The sequence below is a fragment of the Lutjanus erythropterus genome, chromosome 3, assembly GCF_056507025.1.
Source record: "Lutjanus erythropterus isolate fLutEry1 chromosome 3, fLutEry1.hap2, whole genome shotgun sequence".
Classification (NCBI taxonomy): domain Eukaryota; kingdom Metazoa; phylum Chordata; class Actinopteri; order Lutjaniformes; family Lutjanidae; genus Lutjanus; species Lutjanus erythropterus.
The window spans coordinates 1,412,547-1,432,104 of record NC_139319.1 but is presented as its reverse complement, the minus strand read 5'-3'; the positions used below and the strand labels follow the sequence as shown (position 1 = coordinate 1,432,104).

General features: G+C 38.9%; 2 protein-coding genes across 2 annotated transcripts; both read left to right on the top strand.

The window, feature by feature from the left end:
* The first annotated feature begins 2,058 nt into the window (after positions 1 to 2,058).
* Positions 2,059 to 5,071, top strand: LOC146329342 (E3 ubiquitin-protein ligase TRIM21-like). The gene has a single exon (XM_084714575.1). The coding sequence runs from the start codon at positions 2,059 to 2,061 to the stop codon at positions 3,700 to 3,702; it is 1,644 nt and encodes a 547-aa protein (XP_084570701.1). The 3' UTR covers positions 3,703 to 5,071.
* Positions 5,072 to 6,554: 1,483 nt separating this feature from the next.
* Positions 6,555 to 19,253, top strand: LOC146329341 (GTP-binding protein 2-like). Its single transcript, XM_084714592.1, has 12 exons — positions 6,555 to 6,936; positions 8,178 to 8,204; positions 10,712 to 10,896; positions 11,798 to 11,909; positions 12,655 to 12,852; positions 13,649 to 13,823; positions 15,043 to 15,262; positions 15,461 to 15,596; positions 15,884 to 15,942; positions 17,334 to 17,505; positions 18,426 to 18,590; positions 18,677 to 19,253. Exons 1-12 carry the CDS (start codon positions 6,751 to 6,753, stop codon positions 18,875 to 18,877), a joined length of 1,836 nt encoding a protein of 611 aa, XP_084570718.1. The 5' UTR covers positions 6,555 to 6,750; the 3' UTR covers positions 18,878 to 19,253.
* The last annotated feature ends 305 nt before the right edge of the window (positions 19,254 to 19,558 follow it).

Genomic DNA, 19,558 nt, shown 5'->3' with positions numbered 1-19,558 from the left:
ACTCAGTGATGTAGTGATACATTTATATTGATTTCAGTGTGTATCTTACTGAGTTATACAGTTGTACAAATGTGCAGTTATTTTAGTTTCTCTTTAAGATCTTACTTACTTGGTTATTGGTATAATAATTCTGATCTCTATAGATGCTTATAGAAACAATGTCTTTTCTCACTTTTTATTATTATCATTTACTATTTTATTAACAGACACGTTTTCATAACAGCTGTCACTCAGCCACATAGCAGCTGAACAGGGTTGATATCAGTAAAGAACCGTGTGCATTCACAATAAAAACATTTTTATTTTATTTTAATAAGAGAGAGAAAAGTCTAGTCAAATGAAAATGCAATAAAGACAACGTAGCTTTAAAAAGGTTTTTAAGTATACATAACTTCTATTCTTTCACCATCTATACTGTTTCACTTTTTGACCTTTTAGTTCTTTGACTTTTTATTGTTATTATTATTTTTTTGTTGTTTTATGTGAAGTACTTTGTATAGCTGTGTTCTTCTTTGAGTACCATAATTTCCAGATAACATTGATTTAAAAGGTTAAAAGGTTAAATCAGTGACTTAGTTCAGTACTGAGTCTTAAACCTCATTCCACAAAGACAGAAAAAGGTTAATGTATTGTGTCAGTGAGCAAGACAAACGCTGTAAAGTCAATAAAAATGTTTTGCGATAAATTAACTTTTTTTTCTTTTTTCTTTTTTTTTTTTTTTGCTTTACAGTATCACTGCAATAAAATCCTGTGCAGAAGAAGAAACTCTTTGTCAAAGTGTTTTATTGTCAGAATGGGGTGTTGTCTTCAGTTTTTCACAAACTGGATGTGTTCCCCTGCTGTGGCCACTAGAGGTCAGCATAACAGCAAATATCAGAGGGATAAAATCAGATAAAAGGTCTCTCTAAATATTACATTTATTATGTGCCAAATATATGTAACTATAATCATGTCTGTACTGTTCCTGAAGGAGGCTTTGACCATTATTTTCTCTTTTCTGATTGTTGGGTTAGTAAAAATTCTGAAAAAAATTGAGAAATCTTGTCACATTGACCCAGAGCCCAATGTGAATTTTTGTCCAAACAAAAACGTTACAATTACTAAAATAACTAAAACAACATAACTAAAACAAAATAGCTGCTTTAGTAGTTGCTATAGTTATTTTTTGTTAAGTGAGTAACCAACTAATAGTTACAGCTGTACTTGTACATTTTCATTCACAGTTTTGTATGCAAAGTCTTCATTTGTAAAATAAATAGTAACTAAAGCTATCAGATAAATATAGCAGATTAAAAATAACAATATTTCTGTTTTTCACTCTTGATCCTGGACTGGACTGACTTCTTTTTATAAAAATGTATGTTAGCTGATCTAATCAGAGAAGTGGAACGTCTCAAACAGACCCAGGGTGCCTCAGCTCCGGCACTGACTGATTCTTGTATCATTTGTGTGTCACTATAACTATCTAAACCTGAACAACAGAACTGCAGTACGAGGTGGGGCAGAACTGGAAACACAGGCCGGCTTCAGCGTCATGCTCACCAAATAAAACTGGAAGTTTGTCAGAAAGACAGAAGAGCTGCAGTCGACACCAGTGTTTGTCTTCAGAAAACATTAACTCTTCAGATCCCAGCAGAATCCCTGCTAAAACTGGTGAGTACAGAAGATGATACTTACCGTGATTCAGCTGATTCTAACTCAGAATTTAAATTCTGATCAGAAAGAACTGAAAGATTACTTTTTCCTGACTTTTTCTTCCTTGTCAAAAGGACAGTTCAGTTAAGTGCATAACAAAGTTGCATAACCTTATATGCAACAGTCATATGATAAATAATCAGTACTTCTGTAAATAAAATGTCATTCTTTTCATTTACACTACGTAAAATGGGTGTTGTCACTTGAGGATTCTTGCCATTCCTTTCTTTACCACTTGTATTTTGTCTTCCAACCTGTTGTTGGTGCCTGTCATTCTTAGTTATACTTTGATATTTCTGAACCACTTGTTTCATAAAACATTTACATTTTATACAAATTTAATTCTGTTTTCAGTGTGTAGATATGGCTGCTGTCAGCTGTCTGCTGTCTGAAGATCAGTTCCTGTGCTCCATCTGTCTGGATGTCTTCACTGATCCAGTCAGCACACCATGTGGACACAACTTCTGCAAAAACTGCATCACTGAACACTGGAGTATCAGTGGCAGGTGCCAGTGTCCCATGTGTAAAGAGGTTTTTAACACAAAGCCTCAGCTGAGAGTCAACACTTTGTTCTCTGAGATGGCTGCTCAGTTCAGACAGTCAGCTCATCAGAAATCCAGCAGCAGCAGTTCTGATCAACAAATGTCCAAACCAGAAGAAGTTCCCTGTGACGTCTGCACTGGAACCAAACTGAAGGCCCTGAAGTCCTGCCTGGTGTGTCTGGTCTCCTACTGTGAGACTCACCTGGAGCCTCATCTGACAGCTTCATGTCTGAAAAGACATCAGCTGATCGACCCTGTAGAGAACCTGGAGGGCAAGATGTGTATGAAGCACGATAAACCTCTGGAGCTGTTCTGTAAGACTGACCAGATGTGTGTCTGCATGCTCTGCACTGTTTCTGACCACAAGACACATGAGTTTGTTCCTCTGAAAGAAGAATATGAAGAAAAGAAGGCAGAGCTGGGGAAGACAGAGGCTGAAATTCAGGAGATGATCCAGAAAAGACAACTGAAGATTCAGGAGATCAAACATTCAGTCGACCTCAGCAAGGAAGCTGCAGACAGAGAGACAGCAGAAGGTGTTCAGGTCTTCACTGCTCTGAAGGCGTCTGTTGAGAGAGGCCTGAATGAACTCATCAAAACGATCGAAGAGAAGCAGAGTACGACGAAGAAACAGGCTGAAGAATCCATCAAAGAGCTGGAACAAGAAATCTCAGAGCTGATGAAGAGAAGCACTGAGCTACAGCAGCTCTCATGCTTTGAAGACCACTTCCATCTCCTCCAGAATGTCCAGTCCCTGAAGGACGCCCCAACCAAAGACTGGACAGAGGTCAGCATCTGTCCACCACCATTTGAGGGGACTGTGATGACAGCTGTGGCTCAGCTGGAGGAGGCACTCAGTAAAGAGATGAAGAAGCTGCTCACTGAGTCTGAGCTGAAGAGGGTCCAGCAGTATGCAGTGGACGTGACTCTTGATCCTGATACAGCACATCCTAAACTCATCCTGTCTGATGATGGGAAACAAGTTAAACATGGTGGTGTGAAGAAGAATCTCCCAAACAACCCAGAGAGATTTTCTTACTGTTTTTTTGTCTTAGGAAAGGAGAGTTTCTCTTCAGGCAGATTTTACTTTGAGGTTCAGGTTAAAGGAAAGACTGAATGGAATTTAGGAGTGGCCAGAGAGTCGATCAACAGGAAGGGAGACATCAAGCCGAGGCCTCAGAATGGTTACTGGAGTATATGGCTGAGAAAGGGGAATCAGTATGAAGCTCTTGTTGGCCCTGTAACACGTCTCTCTCTGAAGTCTCAGCCTGAGAAGGTGGGGGTGTTTGTGGATTATGAGGAGGGTCTGGTCTCCTTTTATGATGTAGATGCTGCAGCTCTTATCTACTCCTTTACTGGCTGCTCCTTCACTAAGAAACTCCTCCCATACTTCTGCCCCTGTAATAATGATGGTGGTAAAAACTCTGCACCTCTGATCATCTGTCCTGTCAATCAAACCACGTAGACTGATGATATTCAAAGAAGATTCACTGTAAATATGCAAGTTTAGTTGTGATCTACAATGTAGTTCATTAACTCCTTTAACTCTTTCACCACAATGACGACAAACACATAAAGAAAGAAATTCTTTACAACATGCAGAACTTTATTTAAACAAATCTAGAGGAGATCCTGAAGTTTGAAAAGGCGCCCAATATATCTGACTGACTGATGCTCAAGGTGTCAGGAATGACTCATAAAACAGTGAAGCTGTAAAGGTTGTGGCGTTGAAAAGAGAAGGAGCTGATAAAAATGGAAATTTAAATGGCTGCAGTGCCCTGATCTCAACTGCCAGAATTACCAGATATGTGACAACTACACAGCTGCAAAAAGTTCTCTTTCAAACCAAATATCTCTGGGTTTTGGACTGTGATTAATATTAATCGACTATAATGGGCTTTTCTCACTTTATCCTGATTTTTTAAGGACCAAATGGTTAATTATGATTTTGTAAACACCTTTTCAGTAGCTGTTGGGTTTTTGACATTTGTTTAGTCATCCAGACAAGTGGTTATTGACTTTTAAAATAAAAAATACTTTTATTTACCCTATTCATTAACTCAGTCATTCAATTTTTATTGCTTCTTGCTTGCAACCAAAACAAGGACTGGTTGTAATAATTTTTCTGATCAATCATTTATATGGTTCGTATTCAAGCTCACTCACACAGGTTTAAAATGCTGTCACTTTCTCTTTGAGTGATCTAAACTTATAGATGATGTATGTCTTCGTCAGGTCTGTAGAACTCAGTTCTGTTTGGGTTCTCCACATTTGTTCTGTACTTAAGTTCCCGCCAACACCTGAGTTAGAATATTTACCTCAGTGTTATACAGCTGCAGTAAAGGGCCGTCCACACCATGAACAATAACTATAAATATAAAAATATGGTTATAAAAGTGAAGTTGATGGGTGACTCTGGACCGCAGCTTTTTAGCTGTGGTGTGGATTTGAGTTAGAACAATTTTTACAACTATATTTTCTGTAGCTACAGCCTGTGGTGTGGAGTCTTTAACATACTGGAACATGAAAACAGATCATACATTTGTGTTTTGGTTGTATAAATCTTTTTACTTTAAAGCTACTTAAAAGGTAAATTTAAGGTGACAGTCAGGGTTTAAGATGTGATCTACAATCAAACGTTATTACAGCAATATTCTCCTGACTGTACATTTTAAATTTGTTAGTTTTTGACATGATTACCAATAATGTACCAACTAATAATACTGGTTTTCTCACACGTTCTTTCTATGGAAATGAATAAAATGGAAAGAGGTTTAGATGGGTGTCTGATGTTTTTTATTGTTTGTATTCATCATAATCATCATTTTGTTAAAGAAATGAAGCAGCTGTGGTTCAGGAGGCAGAGCAGGTTGATCAATAATCTGAGGATCAGTGGTTCGTATCCTTTGCAAAGGTACTGAACTGTAAATTGCCCGGCATCAGTTTGTATGAATGTAGGTAGAAAGTTCTCAGAGTGACTGACAGACTAGAGAAGTTCTGTATAAAATGCAGTCCGTTACAGACTGATTTATCAGCCATTACGAATTTAATTGATCTACTAACAAATAAAATATAGCAGGGATCATTTTTATGACCATCCTCCGCATGTTATCTGATATAGGGCTGCAACTAATTATTTTCAATGCTGATTGATCAAATGGTAGAAAATGCTGAAAAAATGTTGATCAGTGCTTCCCAGAGCCTGAGACGACGTCCTTAAATGTCTTGTTTTATCTTCATCCCAAAGATATTCAGTTTTCTGTCATAGAGGAGTAAAGAAATGAGGAAATATTCACATTCACATTTTGACTTTTTTTCTTTAAATAAAAATGACTCAAGCTGATTAATCAATTACCAAAATATGTGACAATTAATTTAAGAATTGATTAATCATTGCAGCTCTAATTTGATACTCAATTATATGCGCTTAACATGTGTAAGCTTTATATGTTTCATAGGCTATGTGGTTCTTTTTCTGGCACGCTTCCCTTCAGAGGTTGTAAAAAGACGCCTGCAGCAGCGCTGTCACACAAAATGCAATATGTTGCTGGGAAAAGACAGCTTTAACTGACGGGGGAAAACATTTGGTATTTGTATATTTAATTTTTTTAATACAAAACTATGATTAATCATTTAATCAATTGCTGTTTGTTACCAATGACTGATTAAGGCACGTTTCAAACTAAAGGCCTGTGGGCCAAATACGGCCTGGTGTCTTATTTTATGTGGCCCACGAGAGCTTGCAAAGTAGAGATTGTGCCTCATTATCGTTCTACCGTTTCCAGCCAGTAGTTTTATTTTTCTTGGTTCCAGCTGTGGCATTACAGCACAGCGGCTGTAGTGAGTAATGTTAATACAATAGAAGAGTTGACGCAGAGGGAAGACAACTTCCAAAACAAATGCATGTCTTCTTTGTCTCATATTTAATTTCATTTTTAAAATAAATTGGATTTGTGCACTTAAATATGTGCTCACTGTTATTTTTCCTGTTTACAGAGCTGATTAGTAATTACTAATTGCTTACATTTTGCAACCCTTGTGTCATTCCTTATTTATCACTCTAAACTACTGTTAAATATTTTTTTATCACAGCAGTGGTGGAGATCCTTTACTCAAGTAAAAGTAACCTACCTCAAATTTGTATTTAAACACTGTCCTTGAGTAAATGTACCTAGTTACTTTTCAGCAAAACAAATCTAAGCCACTGTTGCACTTTTATGTTGAATTTTACACCCGTTTCCTGTTTGGAAAATTTTTGGATGAAATTATTTTGAAAGTAACCGGAAGCTGTGTTGTATTTATTGAAGCAGACTTGTAGAGTTGGTGATGCTGAGGAGAGAGCATCCTCCACCGCAGGTCTTCACACAGGCAGGCCGTGTGTTTTGGTAGATGTGATGTTAGGAATTGGATTATTATTAATATGATCATCAATAGTATATTTTTATCACCGTGAGTTCAGACTGCTCCCGGTAATCTCACGTTTCAGGCTGCCGCGGACTCAACGAGCTCAGCGATGGTGGATTTGTCCGAGAGTGGTGCAGTGTCGCCCGGGCACGGCAGACACGGACAGGGATGTGGTAATAATGGCAAGAAAACATCGAAAAAGTCGCGAACGAGAAGAGGCAAACGAGGCCGGAGAAGAAGAAACAAAAAGAACAACAGGAACAACAAAACACCGCCACCGTATTTCCCACCGGAGGTAGCTTGAATCCGTTCTGTAGAGTCGTGTCCAGAAGGGAACCCCAGAACCGCGAAAAATCTCGCGAGAGTGGTTATTATGACTTTAACCATGGTCTGTCCCTAACATAATGATGTGTTTTCTGTCCACAAATCTGCTCATATTACAACCTCGTCGTTGTCACATTAGAAACGTAGTCAGCGTGTGATGGAGAAAATGGAGAAACAATGCGTACAGGTCTCGCGAGGTTTTCTCAAAACAAGGGTTCCCTTCTAGATTAGCAGGGGGATTAACGGGACACTCAGCCCGCTAAACTAGCCATCTAGGTTAGCTAATGGTGCCACAGCTAACCTGAGCTAGTTTCTGGTTAATTACTGACACATAATGTTTACACCACACTAATAAAATATCTATAACATGCCCTGAAAATATTGTAATTGTGAGCTAGACTTTATGTAGGAGCCCCTGCCGACAGTGTCTGCTCCTCTCTCGCCTGGCGAAAACGTCACCCCAAACTGCACTTAAATATCTCACAATTATAAATCATTTTATCTGAGTGGTTAACGCACAATGACCATGGAGGTTTACTGAAGATCTTTTCAAAAAGAGTAAAGACCAATTAATAATTCGGCTTCTGCCTCAAAGACTCGAAGCAGTGTTTCTTTTACCACTTTAGCTTCAAACTTTTAGAATAGTCTAACACTAAAAACCACTGCTAACTCGATGGAGAAACCTGGAATTACAGAGGAAAGAGCGGTGCTAACAGATAATAAGGTGAAATAATTTATGCCGAATAGACAAATTTACCTTGTCCATTTAGGAAGTGATCCTAGTTAACTTTTACATTGTGATTAAAGTTTAACTGGTCGAAAGGCTATTTAAATTACGTGAATTGTTAATGGAGTTAGGTTAACATTCTCTCCTAGTCGGAAATTGGTGCTTAGGGGACATGGTGCATGTCAAGGCTGGAGGGTCTTCAAAATGACTATTTGTTAGAAAATGTTCAGAGAATTTTAATGAAATACACACATAGTGATTAACATTTGTTCGTTTTACGTAAATAGCATATAGTATGGTAACAGTGTTAGAAAAAAACGGTAAAAGTTATCTTGCAAAGTTCAATAACAAGTTTCATTCTGTGTGGACAAGGGTGTCCACATACTTTTGGCCATATCTTGTACACATGCAATGATTAGTTCCTTGTTTTTGACATTAACCTAATGTTGTGTGTCCTCATCTGTCTTCTGTCCGTCTCTTTCCAGGCTGAAGAAGGAAACATTGAGTACAAGGTAACAAACACTTTATTTCCTGCTCTGATTTCATGCACTGCAGGTTTTTTTCATGCCACAATATGAACTACAGAATGTATTTTTATTACTAAACAGTCAGTGAAGATAGGAGCGCTGCGTGGGTCTGCAGTATTTTCAATGCAAACAAAAAACTACTGTATTTATTATATGTATTTACTAGAGTATTTTTAATACTTTTCTCATTTCTTCCTGAGCTCTCAGTGAAGGTACTGATGATGTTTTAGGGAGCATCAATGCTATGAATTAATTAAGTGTATATTAATTATTAATTTAATTGCCAATGTTCTTAGAGTTTTTTTTAGTAACATTAAATATTAAATGTCTTTCTATGTGATTTTGGCAAAAATGCTCCATTCTATTCCAAATCTCCACTGCTGTTGCTCCAGAACTTTGAGTTTATTTAAAATTCACTTGTGGATCTTAAATTATGTAGTTAGTTTTAAGTTCAGCTTAACCTGGCCTATGTCATGTTTAATGATTAATTAATGATGGTATTAGATTATTGTCATTAGAGCTGCAACAGTTATATTCATTTATTGATTAGTTGCTTGACCAAATATTGAGCAACTATTTTGATCAGAAAACAATATTTTTGTCATTTTTAAGCAGAAATGCCAAACATTTGCTGGATCAATCTTCTTAAATTGGAGGATTCTTTGTTATAAATGATAGTAAACTGAATATCTGCAGGTTAGGTAGAAAATTATAACAAGCACTTTTAACAACTTTCTGACATTTCATAGACAAAAAGAGCAGATTCATTGATAATTAAAATAAGTGTGGCCATCCTGATTGTTATATACTGCTCAGAAGTTCTGACAAAATGTGATGTAAATATCAATAAATAATTGTAGTCCTTATGGTCTCTACTGGTTCTCTTGAATAGATTTCATGCCTTGTCCAGTGTGACCATAAACTAGTAATAAATTAAATTCTTAGAAATGTCTTAACTTTAATTTAAAATATTTCGAAATCCTATGTTTTGTCACACCACTGACTGGCTAATGTCAATTTAAATAATTATAACTGTGTAGATATTTGATGAGTGTTGAGATTTAATTTAACCTCAGTGTGACTCACAACAGACTTTGTAGACTGACTGTTAAACACTTTATCTATAAAACACTGTATCTCTGTGCTCTGAGTTTAGAGAAAAAAACACTGACTGCACTGTTACAACTTATATAAAATATTAAAACCTTTATATTTTTTTTGTTCCATCCTCAGTACAAACTTTTAATTTTAGCCTCTTAGTCAATTTAGAAGCATTATGTTACTACTACTATCATTATTATTATTATTATTATTATTATTATAATAAGTAGTAGTATTAGTAGTATAATGTTGGTATGTATGAAAATGTATGTTTTCTAAGTTGCATTTTCATTATGGTTGCACAATTAATCGCAGTATTTTTGAAATCGCAGTATAACCAAGTGCAAAATCCAAATCACAGAACCAAATCACAATTTCTTGAAAAAGTAAAAACGTGTAATAAAACAGCATTATACTGAGGCTGCGGAGATGAACTGACCTAAAAGTCTTGAAACATTTTGTTTGGTACAAACCTCAACAAATATCACATCATCACAACTTTAACAGAATGTTATATTTGTGTTTTTTATTTATAGTTGTAATTTATAGCTGGAATGATTCTGGACATTTGAGGCCAACATCAATATTAATATGTGAGAGTTTCTAAAGGGTTAGGGTAATATTGATTTTTGAACATAAACACATAAACTAATCAAACATTTCTGATAAGGGTCCTTTAGTTAATAAATGAGGTTATTTAAGACCAAGTTATTTAGTGAGTGGAAGATTTTACAGTGTTAAAAAATAAAAAAATCAACTCATCAGCGCTCCCTGATGGACAAACTTTGTACTGAGTACTAAGTAAAAGTGCTCTGTGGTGAAAAATGTCTCTGTGACTATTTTGCTATTATTTATGATTTAATTAGACAGAAAATAAATCAGCAGCTGTTTTAATAATCAAATAATTGTTTTAGACATTATTGCATTAAATGTTTGCTGCTTTTCAGATGTGAGGATTTGATGCTTTTATTTTGTCATAAATGATAATCAAACTGATCATCTTCAGGTTTTAAACTGTCAGACAAAACATTTCTAATCATTTAAACATGACCTAATGGGCATTTTTACTATTTACGGATTATAGACAAACTAGTTTATTTATAAATGGAGAAAACGTTTGACAGATTATTTAATAATAAAAATAATCTTAAACTGCAGCCCTACATGAGAATATATCAGTCCGGCTTTTATTTACAGTACAGTTTAGTGTTTTTTAATATCTTCTCTTGATTATTCACTGTTTTTTATTAATGCCTCTTTCTATTTTACAATCCACTTTCCTGCCTTGGGACTAATAAAGTATTATCTTATTTTATCTTATCTCATCTTATCCTCCATCCTCCATCTTGTGTTCCCTCACACGTCTGTTTCCGTCTCTGCTGCTGTCGTAGTTGAAGCTGGTTAATCCCACTCAGTATCGCTTTGAGCATCTGGCCACGCAGCTGAAGTGGCGTCTGCAGGAGGGCCGCGGCGAGGCCGTCTACCAGATCGGAGTGGAGGACAACGGCCTGCTGGTCGGCCTGACCGAGGCCGACATGAAGGCCTCGCTCAAGACCTTAAAGAGGATGGCAGAGAAGTAGGTCACCACTGTCAGCTGAAAACATTCCTGTTAAATATCCTGCATACTTTTTGTATGTAATGAAGTTTACACACAAATACTTTTATGAGTATTAGATAAACTCTGGGTCTCCTTTTCATTCAGAGCTGCACTGATTCATCGATTATAAATTGATTAAATTAATCGCCTACTATTTTGTTAATCAGTATTCAGTTTGAGTAACTTTTTGAGAAAAAAAATCTCTGATTTCAGCTTCTTAAACGTGAATATTTTCTGGTTTCTTTCCTCCTTTCTGACACTAAACTGAAAATCTCTGAGTTGTGGACAAAACAAGACATTTGAGGACATCATCTTTGATTTTGGGAAACACTGATCAGCATTTTTCACATTTTACAGACCAAACCACTGATGTATTAATAATCGATTAATCAAGAAAATAATGGACAGATTAACAAACCACAGCAAAATGTAAGAAGTGCAAGAAGACTAACAGCAAAAGAATTGACCACTTCAAGCTGAAACACCTGGCTGAGTACGAGGAGAGACAAAAATCCCACAAGGAGATCTCAAATCTAATGTGAGCTCTAAACCTAAAACACTTTTCTGTATTTTGTCATATTGTCAAGAATAAAGGAATAAATAAGGAATAAAGATAATGTGAATGTGAGTTTTACAACAGAAAGGACCTTCATCAGTCCCTCTTCTCAGCTGCAGAAACACGTCAGTAAAAAAAAAACTGCCAATAAAAGAAGCCAATGATTTGTTCTTCATTCGAGTTTCAAGTCACTGCAGGTCATTTTTTATAACGCACTGAAATAAACTGAGACCAGATGGTGAGAAGTGAATCTAAAACCTGCTCAGCTCTGTGCTGTGAGTCGTGATCTGTCCGATGAAGTTTTTCCTTTCTCTGTCTCCTCAGAGTCGGTGCTGACATCACTCTCCTCAGAGAGCGGGAGGTGGACTACGACTCGGACAGAAACACTCGCAAAATCGCAGAAGTCCTGGTTCGAAAAGTTCCTGATGATCAGCAGGTGAGGGTCTGGGTCTCCTGCTGTGATGCGTTTAAAGGCGTTTTCAGTTTGTTTGTTCTGGTCTGAATCAGTGGATGAGTTGAACTTGTTGCTCTTCAGTTTCTTTTCACATAGAAAATAATGAAAGCAAAAACCAAAGAGCATCAGTTAGTGTCAGGTGAGAACGTTCTCTCTGCTCATCGGTTAGATGAGTCTGTGGTGCGAGCGAGAAAATCAGAAACACAGGAACAAAGTCCTGGATAAGTTTAACGTTTAGTCTCCTTTTTTTGGTTTTTGGAGCCAGAAGTGACCATGTTTGGACAAAAGAGTGGAGCTGAGGAGGTCGCGACTTGATGGTGCTGATGGATATCTATTGCATTCTAGAGTGCTGTGATTTCATATAATGAGTTTTGTTTGCTTTTTATACACTAGACCATGTGAAAAAAATCCAATCATACACTTCTAGAAACTGTAAAAACAATCCACATCACGTCAGTCAGTGTCAAGTTTTCTTAGTTCATCATTTCTTTGCAGTTTATGAAAGTAGTAAATAAAATACGTCCTTTATTTGTACAGACTGCAGTTCAGATCTGCTTAAACAAGAGTGAAAAAGAAATCATTCAAAAGGACTAAACACACTCTGTAACTAAAACATTAAAACGGACCACAACATGACACACCTCACATTCACTTCAGTCTTTTTTAAACAGGCTCATATTAGAGACTGACTCCTTCTCGTCTGTCATGTTGCTTTGGACTGGGACAGTTCCTGGACCTGCGGGTGGCAGTTCTGGGGAACGTGGACTCGGGGAAGTCGACCCTGCTGGGCGTCCTGACGCAGGGCGAGCTGGACAACGGCCGAGGCCGAGCGCGGCTCAACCTCTTCAGACATCTGCACGAGATCCAAACCGGACGTACGTCCAGCATCAGCTTCGAGATCCTGGGCTTCAACAGCAAAGGAGAGGTGAGGACAGAGACAGAGAGAGACAGATGTTAATTATTGGTTTTAGGGCTGCAACTAACCATTATTTTCACAGTTTTCTCCAAAAAGGGTGGACAGGGTCAGCAGGAACATGTATTTTAGACACCTAAAAAATCTTTCAGTTTAAGTGTACATTTTATTTAGAATATTTTCACCACTTTACCTTTCTGTCAGACAGACTTTTCTGTCGGGAAACAGCCGTTACATAAGCCAAATGTCACTCTCTTCAAACCAACCAAACTCCACTGACAAAATCAGTCATTTTAGTTCACAGAACACAGGAGTTGCTGGTCTACTGCTCGACCAGTAAGTTACTTTGTGTTATTGAGTGACTCACAAAATAACACAAACAAACTGACAAACTGAGGCAGCGGTCGACCAGTAACTTATGTCTTCTGGGAGGTAAAATTACTGTTTTTACTAAAGGAGTCTGGTGGCTTTGAAGAAACTGATAAAACAATGGATTTAACTTCAATCACTCGTCAGATAAGTCTGTCAGACAGGAAGGTAGAGCAGTAAAAATATTCTAAATATAGTATAAATTAAACTGATATTGATTTTTTATCTAAATTAGGTTTTGCTGCTGACTCTGTCCACAGCAGTTCATCACTTAGCTTCCTACACTGGTACACTGGATCTGCCGATATCCATTCAGTCCAGTCTGATCAATATATATGTATTCAGATTTTTGAGACAGGTACCATTACGAACACTCAGGAGTTTTAAATAAGCTGATAACAGTCTGTCAGCTGATAATGTTTTTATTTTCACGGCTCAGGTTGTGAACTACAGCGAGTCGCGGACAGCTGAGGAGATCTGTGAGAGCTCGTCCAAGATGATCACCTTCATCGATCTGGCCGGACACCACAAGTACCTGAAGACGACCATCTTCGGCCTCACCAGCTACTGCCCCGACTTCGCCATGCTGGTGGTGAGCGCCAACACCGGCATCGGTGAGCTGCAGCCACACGTCACGCACAGGAAGCAGTCAGACGTTCTGTCATGATATACAAGACTTACTTTGAGTATCAGTTAATCCTCCAATAATTTCTGGATTAGTCGGTTTGTACTCTTTGTTGATAATGTCTCCTTAACTTATTACAGAGTAAAAAAGTATCTGAACTGTTTGTTTTAGGGCTGCAAATTGCAAGCACTTTCTTTAATTGATCATTGGTAACATTAACAATCAGTTAATCTTTGTTTTTTTATTATTAAAATGAACCATAGCAACTGTGTTTTTTCCTCCTCAGTCAAAGCTTTATTTCCACAGCAGCATGTTGCTCATCATTCTGACAGAGCCTATGAAACATTTACTAATAAAAGCCTTATAAAGTATGAAACAGTTTTAAAACCTGTTTTCCTCACCACAGTTTTCTGTTGGTGGGAACAGCTGGGTCCAGACCTGCTCGATTTGAAAACTGCCCCGTTGTGCACTATACAAATAAAATTAAACTGAATTAAATATTTGTTATTTGCTGTAAAGGTCTAAAATTCTCTCCAGCTGCAGTAGTTGAATCCCAGATTCTCTGTTATCATGTCACAGGTTTTTTTTTTAGGTTTTTGCTGATAAACTTGTTTGGATGGATGTTCTTTAACTTTCTTACTTTTGAAAGATGATGCCTACATTTTCACATTTAAAGTTAAGTTTTACCGCAAAATTTACCTTGAAATAAAAAGTCTTAAATTCAAGTTGCTGATAGATGTAGACACCCTGTAAAAATAAACTGTTACATTTCAGATCTTTGATAGTAGATCAATTAAATTTTACTTGATTGACAAAATTCTAAATGACAAATTCATTGAGCATCGATTGAGCATTAGAATTCCTAATTTGTTAGAAATGATTTATTGTGGTAAAATGAATAAAAACTCCTCAGCTGGAGGAGACATTAAAAATAACACATTAAATTCACCACTAGAGGGCAGAAGTGATCTGTTAAATTGAGAGTCAGTTTATTGTTTGAACAGGTCAAACAATGAAACCATGATGGAAAACCAGTGTGGACGAAGTGACCTAGAATTCTTAATTATGATGCATTTTTAACAGTGCCAGTGTAAAATCTGTCTTGTCCTGGGACTAAATGCCTGGTTCCCAGATGGTTTCTGGGTGATGAAGTATTTTATTTTGATGTTTGCACGCTTACACTGTTCCTGCTGTCTCCACCCATCCAGCCGGTACAACACGGGAGCACCTGGGTCTGGCTATGGCGCTGAAAGTTCCCATCTTCATCGTGGTCAGTAAAGTGGACCTTTGCTCTCGAGGCACCGTGGAACGAACGGTCCGGCAGCTGGAGCGAGTCCTGAAGCAACCGGGCTGCAACAAGGTTCCCATGGTGGTATCCAACCCTGACGACGCTGTGACAGCCGCACAGCAGTTCACCCAGTCTGCATGGTGGGTACAAATACTACTAATACTACTACTAATACTGCAGTCCACCCAGTCTGCAGGGTCCACACAGTCCTACAGTGAACAAAATATTAGAAACACACATTAGTATGACTAAAGTTTTCTCTGTGTGTGTGTGTGTGTGTGTGTGTGTGTGTGTGTGTGTGTGTGTGTGTGTGTGTGTGTGTTTGGGTGTGTGTGTAGCATCACGCCGATCTTCACCCTGTCCAGTGTGTCTGGAGAGAGTTTGGACCTCCTGAAGGTTTTCCTGAACATCCTCCCACCACTGAGCAACAGCAAGGAGCAGGAGGAGCTGATGCAGCAGCTCACTGAGTTCCAGGTGCACACACACACACACACACACACACACACACACACACACACACACACACACACACATCAGTTAGGCACAAATACATCAAGCTCATCAGTTGTTGTTAAATAGACAATCTTTGATTGAACTGAGTTGTTTCCTCCCCAGACTCGGGGAAGTTTGGACAGGCTGCAGGGACACTGCAGGAGTTCAAGACGAGGGAAACACTGTAATTTGACATTAACAAATGAGGACAAGTCCTACACTTTAAGCTGATCAGTGTGTGTGTCTGTGTGTGTGTGTGTGTGTTGCAGGTGGATGAGATCTACTCAGTTCCTGATGTTGGGACTGTCGTGGGAGGAACTCTTTACAGGTGAGAGGCAAGGCAATTTTATTTATATAGCACCATTCATACACAAGGCAATTCAAGGTGCTTTACAGAACTTGAAAATGCATTAAAATAGAAACAATAAAAGAACATTAAAATTGCATTTGAGATCATTAAAAACAAAAGCTAAAAGCAGGACAATAAATAGTTTAAAACATTACAGAAATGCATATATAGAAAGAAGCAAACATAAAACAAAAGCGACAGCAGACAAATATAAAAACAATAGCTACAGAGACCAGCACAGGTCAGACTAAACTTCAGAGAGCTGAACCTTGGTTTACTTTACTTTGTTTCTACGTGGTTTGGACCAATTACAGGAAAATACAACTGGATATCATCAGATGGGAACAGGAGGAGACGCCTGATCTGACAACTTTATAGCAACTTTAAGCATGAAGAGGGAAAAAAATCCCTACGTGAATCTGCTCAGTCTTCTCTCTGTAAACAGCCACTGCCTGCTGAATTGTAAACATGCCGACATCAGACGCACATCTGTGTATAAATATTTATCACAGCTGTAAGGTGCAAGAAAAACTTGAAAATGCATCTTGAAGATCCTTGAAAAGTGCTTGAATTTAACTTTGAAAAAGGTGTTGGAACCCTGGAATTTGTGTCTGGAGACACAAGGTGTGTCTTGAGCTGAGTGGCTGTAAGACGAAATTCTTCATAATAAAAGTCTCCTGATATTTTGTTATCAACAAGCTTTTACTGTGAAGCAGCAAGATCAGTAAATGTTGTTTTCATCATCAGTAATGTAACACGACTCCTGTCAAATTAGAGTGAACCTGAAATAAAACAGAAACCTGAAAGTACAAACAGCGACGCTGGAGAGAAACTAAACCTCGGACCACAGAGATTCAGTTAGAAGCTACAGAAGAACTGAGAGCTGAACACGCAGACACTTTTAACAAAAAACAAAACAAAGGCAGATTCTCCTCCGTTTCCTTGGTTACCAGGATGAAGAGTCCCAATCTAACATATGATTGTTTGCCTGGAAAAAGTGATGGAGACGACACCAGTGGTGTTCTGAGACGTTCAGAGATTTTCAACTAGAAGCGCTCAGAGAAGACACTGTGTGGACACAAGGCCTCCTCTCCTCACTGAGAGATTACTCTGATATTTCTGTCTGACCTTTCATAATTTTAAGTTGAAGAAAATCTTCTTTACAAACATGTTCATTTGTCTGAAGAGTTGTTTTTTACAGATTTCAACCAGACAGATCAGAAAGACACAAAAACTGATCAACAACTCAAAAAGAATTAAACATCCACTGTTCCTTTAGTAGAACTACTGTTTGTGTACAGGTGAGTCCTCTTGTGTACTTGTACTCAGTATATCGCAGTAATAACGCTGACGGTGTGTGTGTGTTTCAGCGGAGTGTGTCGGGAGGGTGAGAGGCTGGTGGTCGGTCCCACTGACGAAGGCCGCTTCCTGCACCTGAAGGTGGGCAGTATCCAGAGGAACCGCTCGGCCTGCAGGGTGCTGAGGGCCGGACAGGCCGCCACGCTGGCTCTGGGGAACTTTGACCGCTCGCTGCTGCGTAAGGTCAGAGGTCACATGACCTGGAAACTGTAATAATGTAGGAGCTGATTCCACCCTGAAGGAGCTGCACCACAGAAAGAAAGATCTTTGACCAAAAGCTTTCAGTTCAGACAGACCAATGAAAACCAGGACATGCAGACTAAAAAAAAAAGATGCTGCAGCAGGTTTAGTGGTGACAGTGACCACCAATCAGAACAGAGCAGGAAGTGACTGAAGATGTGAAGAAACAGAAACCCCTCCGATTGAATGACTGCTATTGATATTTAATTAATCGGTCACCTGAGGATTTCACAGGTCAGAAGAACTCAGTCTGAACGGCAAGAACAAAATATAAAAGTTCTCACAGAGTTGATGTCAATAACAAAGACAAGCCTTGTGTTCTTTTCAGGACCTGTGACAAAATCAAAATACCAAACATAATAAATGATTAAACACTGAGTCGGTTCATTGAGAAGAGGAGGGGAGCTTCTGTGATTGGTGGAACTCAAAGGAAGCTAAAACGATTTGCAAAATTTACAGAAAAGTTGTGGTGACTGGATAAAAATTGCAGGGTCATGGAGATCTGAATTTGTGTGAATCATCAACATCATAGCTTCCTGGTGGAACTGATTAAACATCAACAATTAAAAAGTAACTAATACTCTGAGTAGTTTTGGAGAAAAGTACTTTGTACTTTTATTTCAATATTTTTCTTGAGTAATATTATAGTGATGTAACAGGATTTGTACTCAGAACAGATTTTCAGGACTCTTTTCACTGCTGTTTATTTTATTTTATTACCAAAGTTGTCTTACACTAAAAATACTTCATTTCAGGTCTAATACGAGTATAATATGAAACGATGGATGTTTTTCTATCGTCACACGAGATATATCATCATACAGCCCTAAGTGATGTCAGTGATGTCTGATTGGTTGTTACAGGGCATGGTGATGGTCAGTCCCAAGATGAACCCGACCATCTGCTGTCAGTTTGAAGCCGCCATCGTCCTGCTCTTCCACGCCAAGACCTTCCGCCGGGGCTCACAGGTCACCGTGCACGTCGGCAACGTCAGGCAGACGGCCACCGTGGAGTGCCTTCATGGGAAGGTCAGTCGGTCTCTTGTTTACATAAAGCTTGTGATGAGGTCGCCATCTTGTGGCTGCTTGTGTGTAACTACGCGTCTCTGCCGCAGGACGAGCTGCGTACAGGCGAGAGGGCTGTGGTTCGCTTCCGCTTCATCAAACACCCCGAGTACCTGCGACTGGGCGCCAAGCTGCTCTTCAGGGAGGGCGTCACCAAAGGCATCGGCCACGTCACCCGCCTGTTGCCCCCCTCCCAGAATCAGAACCACAACCAGAACCACAACCAGAACCAGAACCTGCAGGGGCATTAAAGAGCCTCGTCCTCCATCGTGGCGTGGACAGATGTCGAGCTCCGTGAGAACTTTGACTCATCAGTCCACGTCTGATTGGGTTTACTCTCTCGCCACATGTCGGCGTATTAATCCTCCTGTCATGGATCCATACCCCTGTCCTCATTTGGCCCCGCTGTGATGTCACAGAGTGCATCATCATCATCATCCTCATCATCATCTTCCTCCCAGCAGACGTTCGTGTCTCGAGTTAAAGCTGGATGACCTCAGTGGACTTAAGCCTCGAGGGTTAATCTGATGTTGTGCCACCGTTTGATTTTTTCAGAGCGGCTGTCATGAGAAGACGGAGGGATTATTTTTCAGGGGAGGTTTGAGGAATGGTCTTCAGGCGAGGAGACGAGGAGACGAGGACGGATCGACCTCCGCGTTCACTCAGACTTAATATGACAGGAAGAGGGAGATTATTCCCAGGAGGTGTTGTACTTTTCTTTTCAGCAGTCTGACGTGGATTTTAAAGGTGGTTTCTGCATGTTTCAGCCCAAAAACTTCAGAACGTGAATGTTTTAGATTACTGCAGAGCGTTCGCTGTGGAACACGGTCGGTGTCGAGGGTCATTTTTTGACAAACAAGGAAGTATCTGTCCTCCAATCAGCACTAAGTTATTGAAGGAGTCGGAAACACCTTTTTTTTTTTCCAGCAGTG

Bases quoted from the DNA above. Each gene is read 5' to 3' on its own strand.
- LOC146329341 (XM_084714592.1), top strand. From the start codon at position 6,751: ATGGTGGATTTGTCCGAGAGTGGTGCAGTGTCGCCCGGGCACGGCAGA. The intron at 15,597-15,883 runs GTGCACACACAC...TGTGTGTTGCAG, and splicing joins AGCAGCTCACTGAGTTCCAG to GTGGATGAGATCTACTCAGT. The intron at 15,943-17,333 runs GTGAGAGGCAAG...TGTGTGTTTCAG, and splicing joins GTGGGAGGAACTCTTTACAG to CGGAGTGTGTCGGGAGGGTG.
- LOC146329342 (XM_084714575.1), top strand. From the start codon at position 2,059: ATGGCTGCTGTCAGCTGTCTGCTGTCTGAAGATCAGTTCCTGTGCTCC.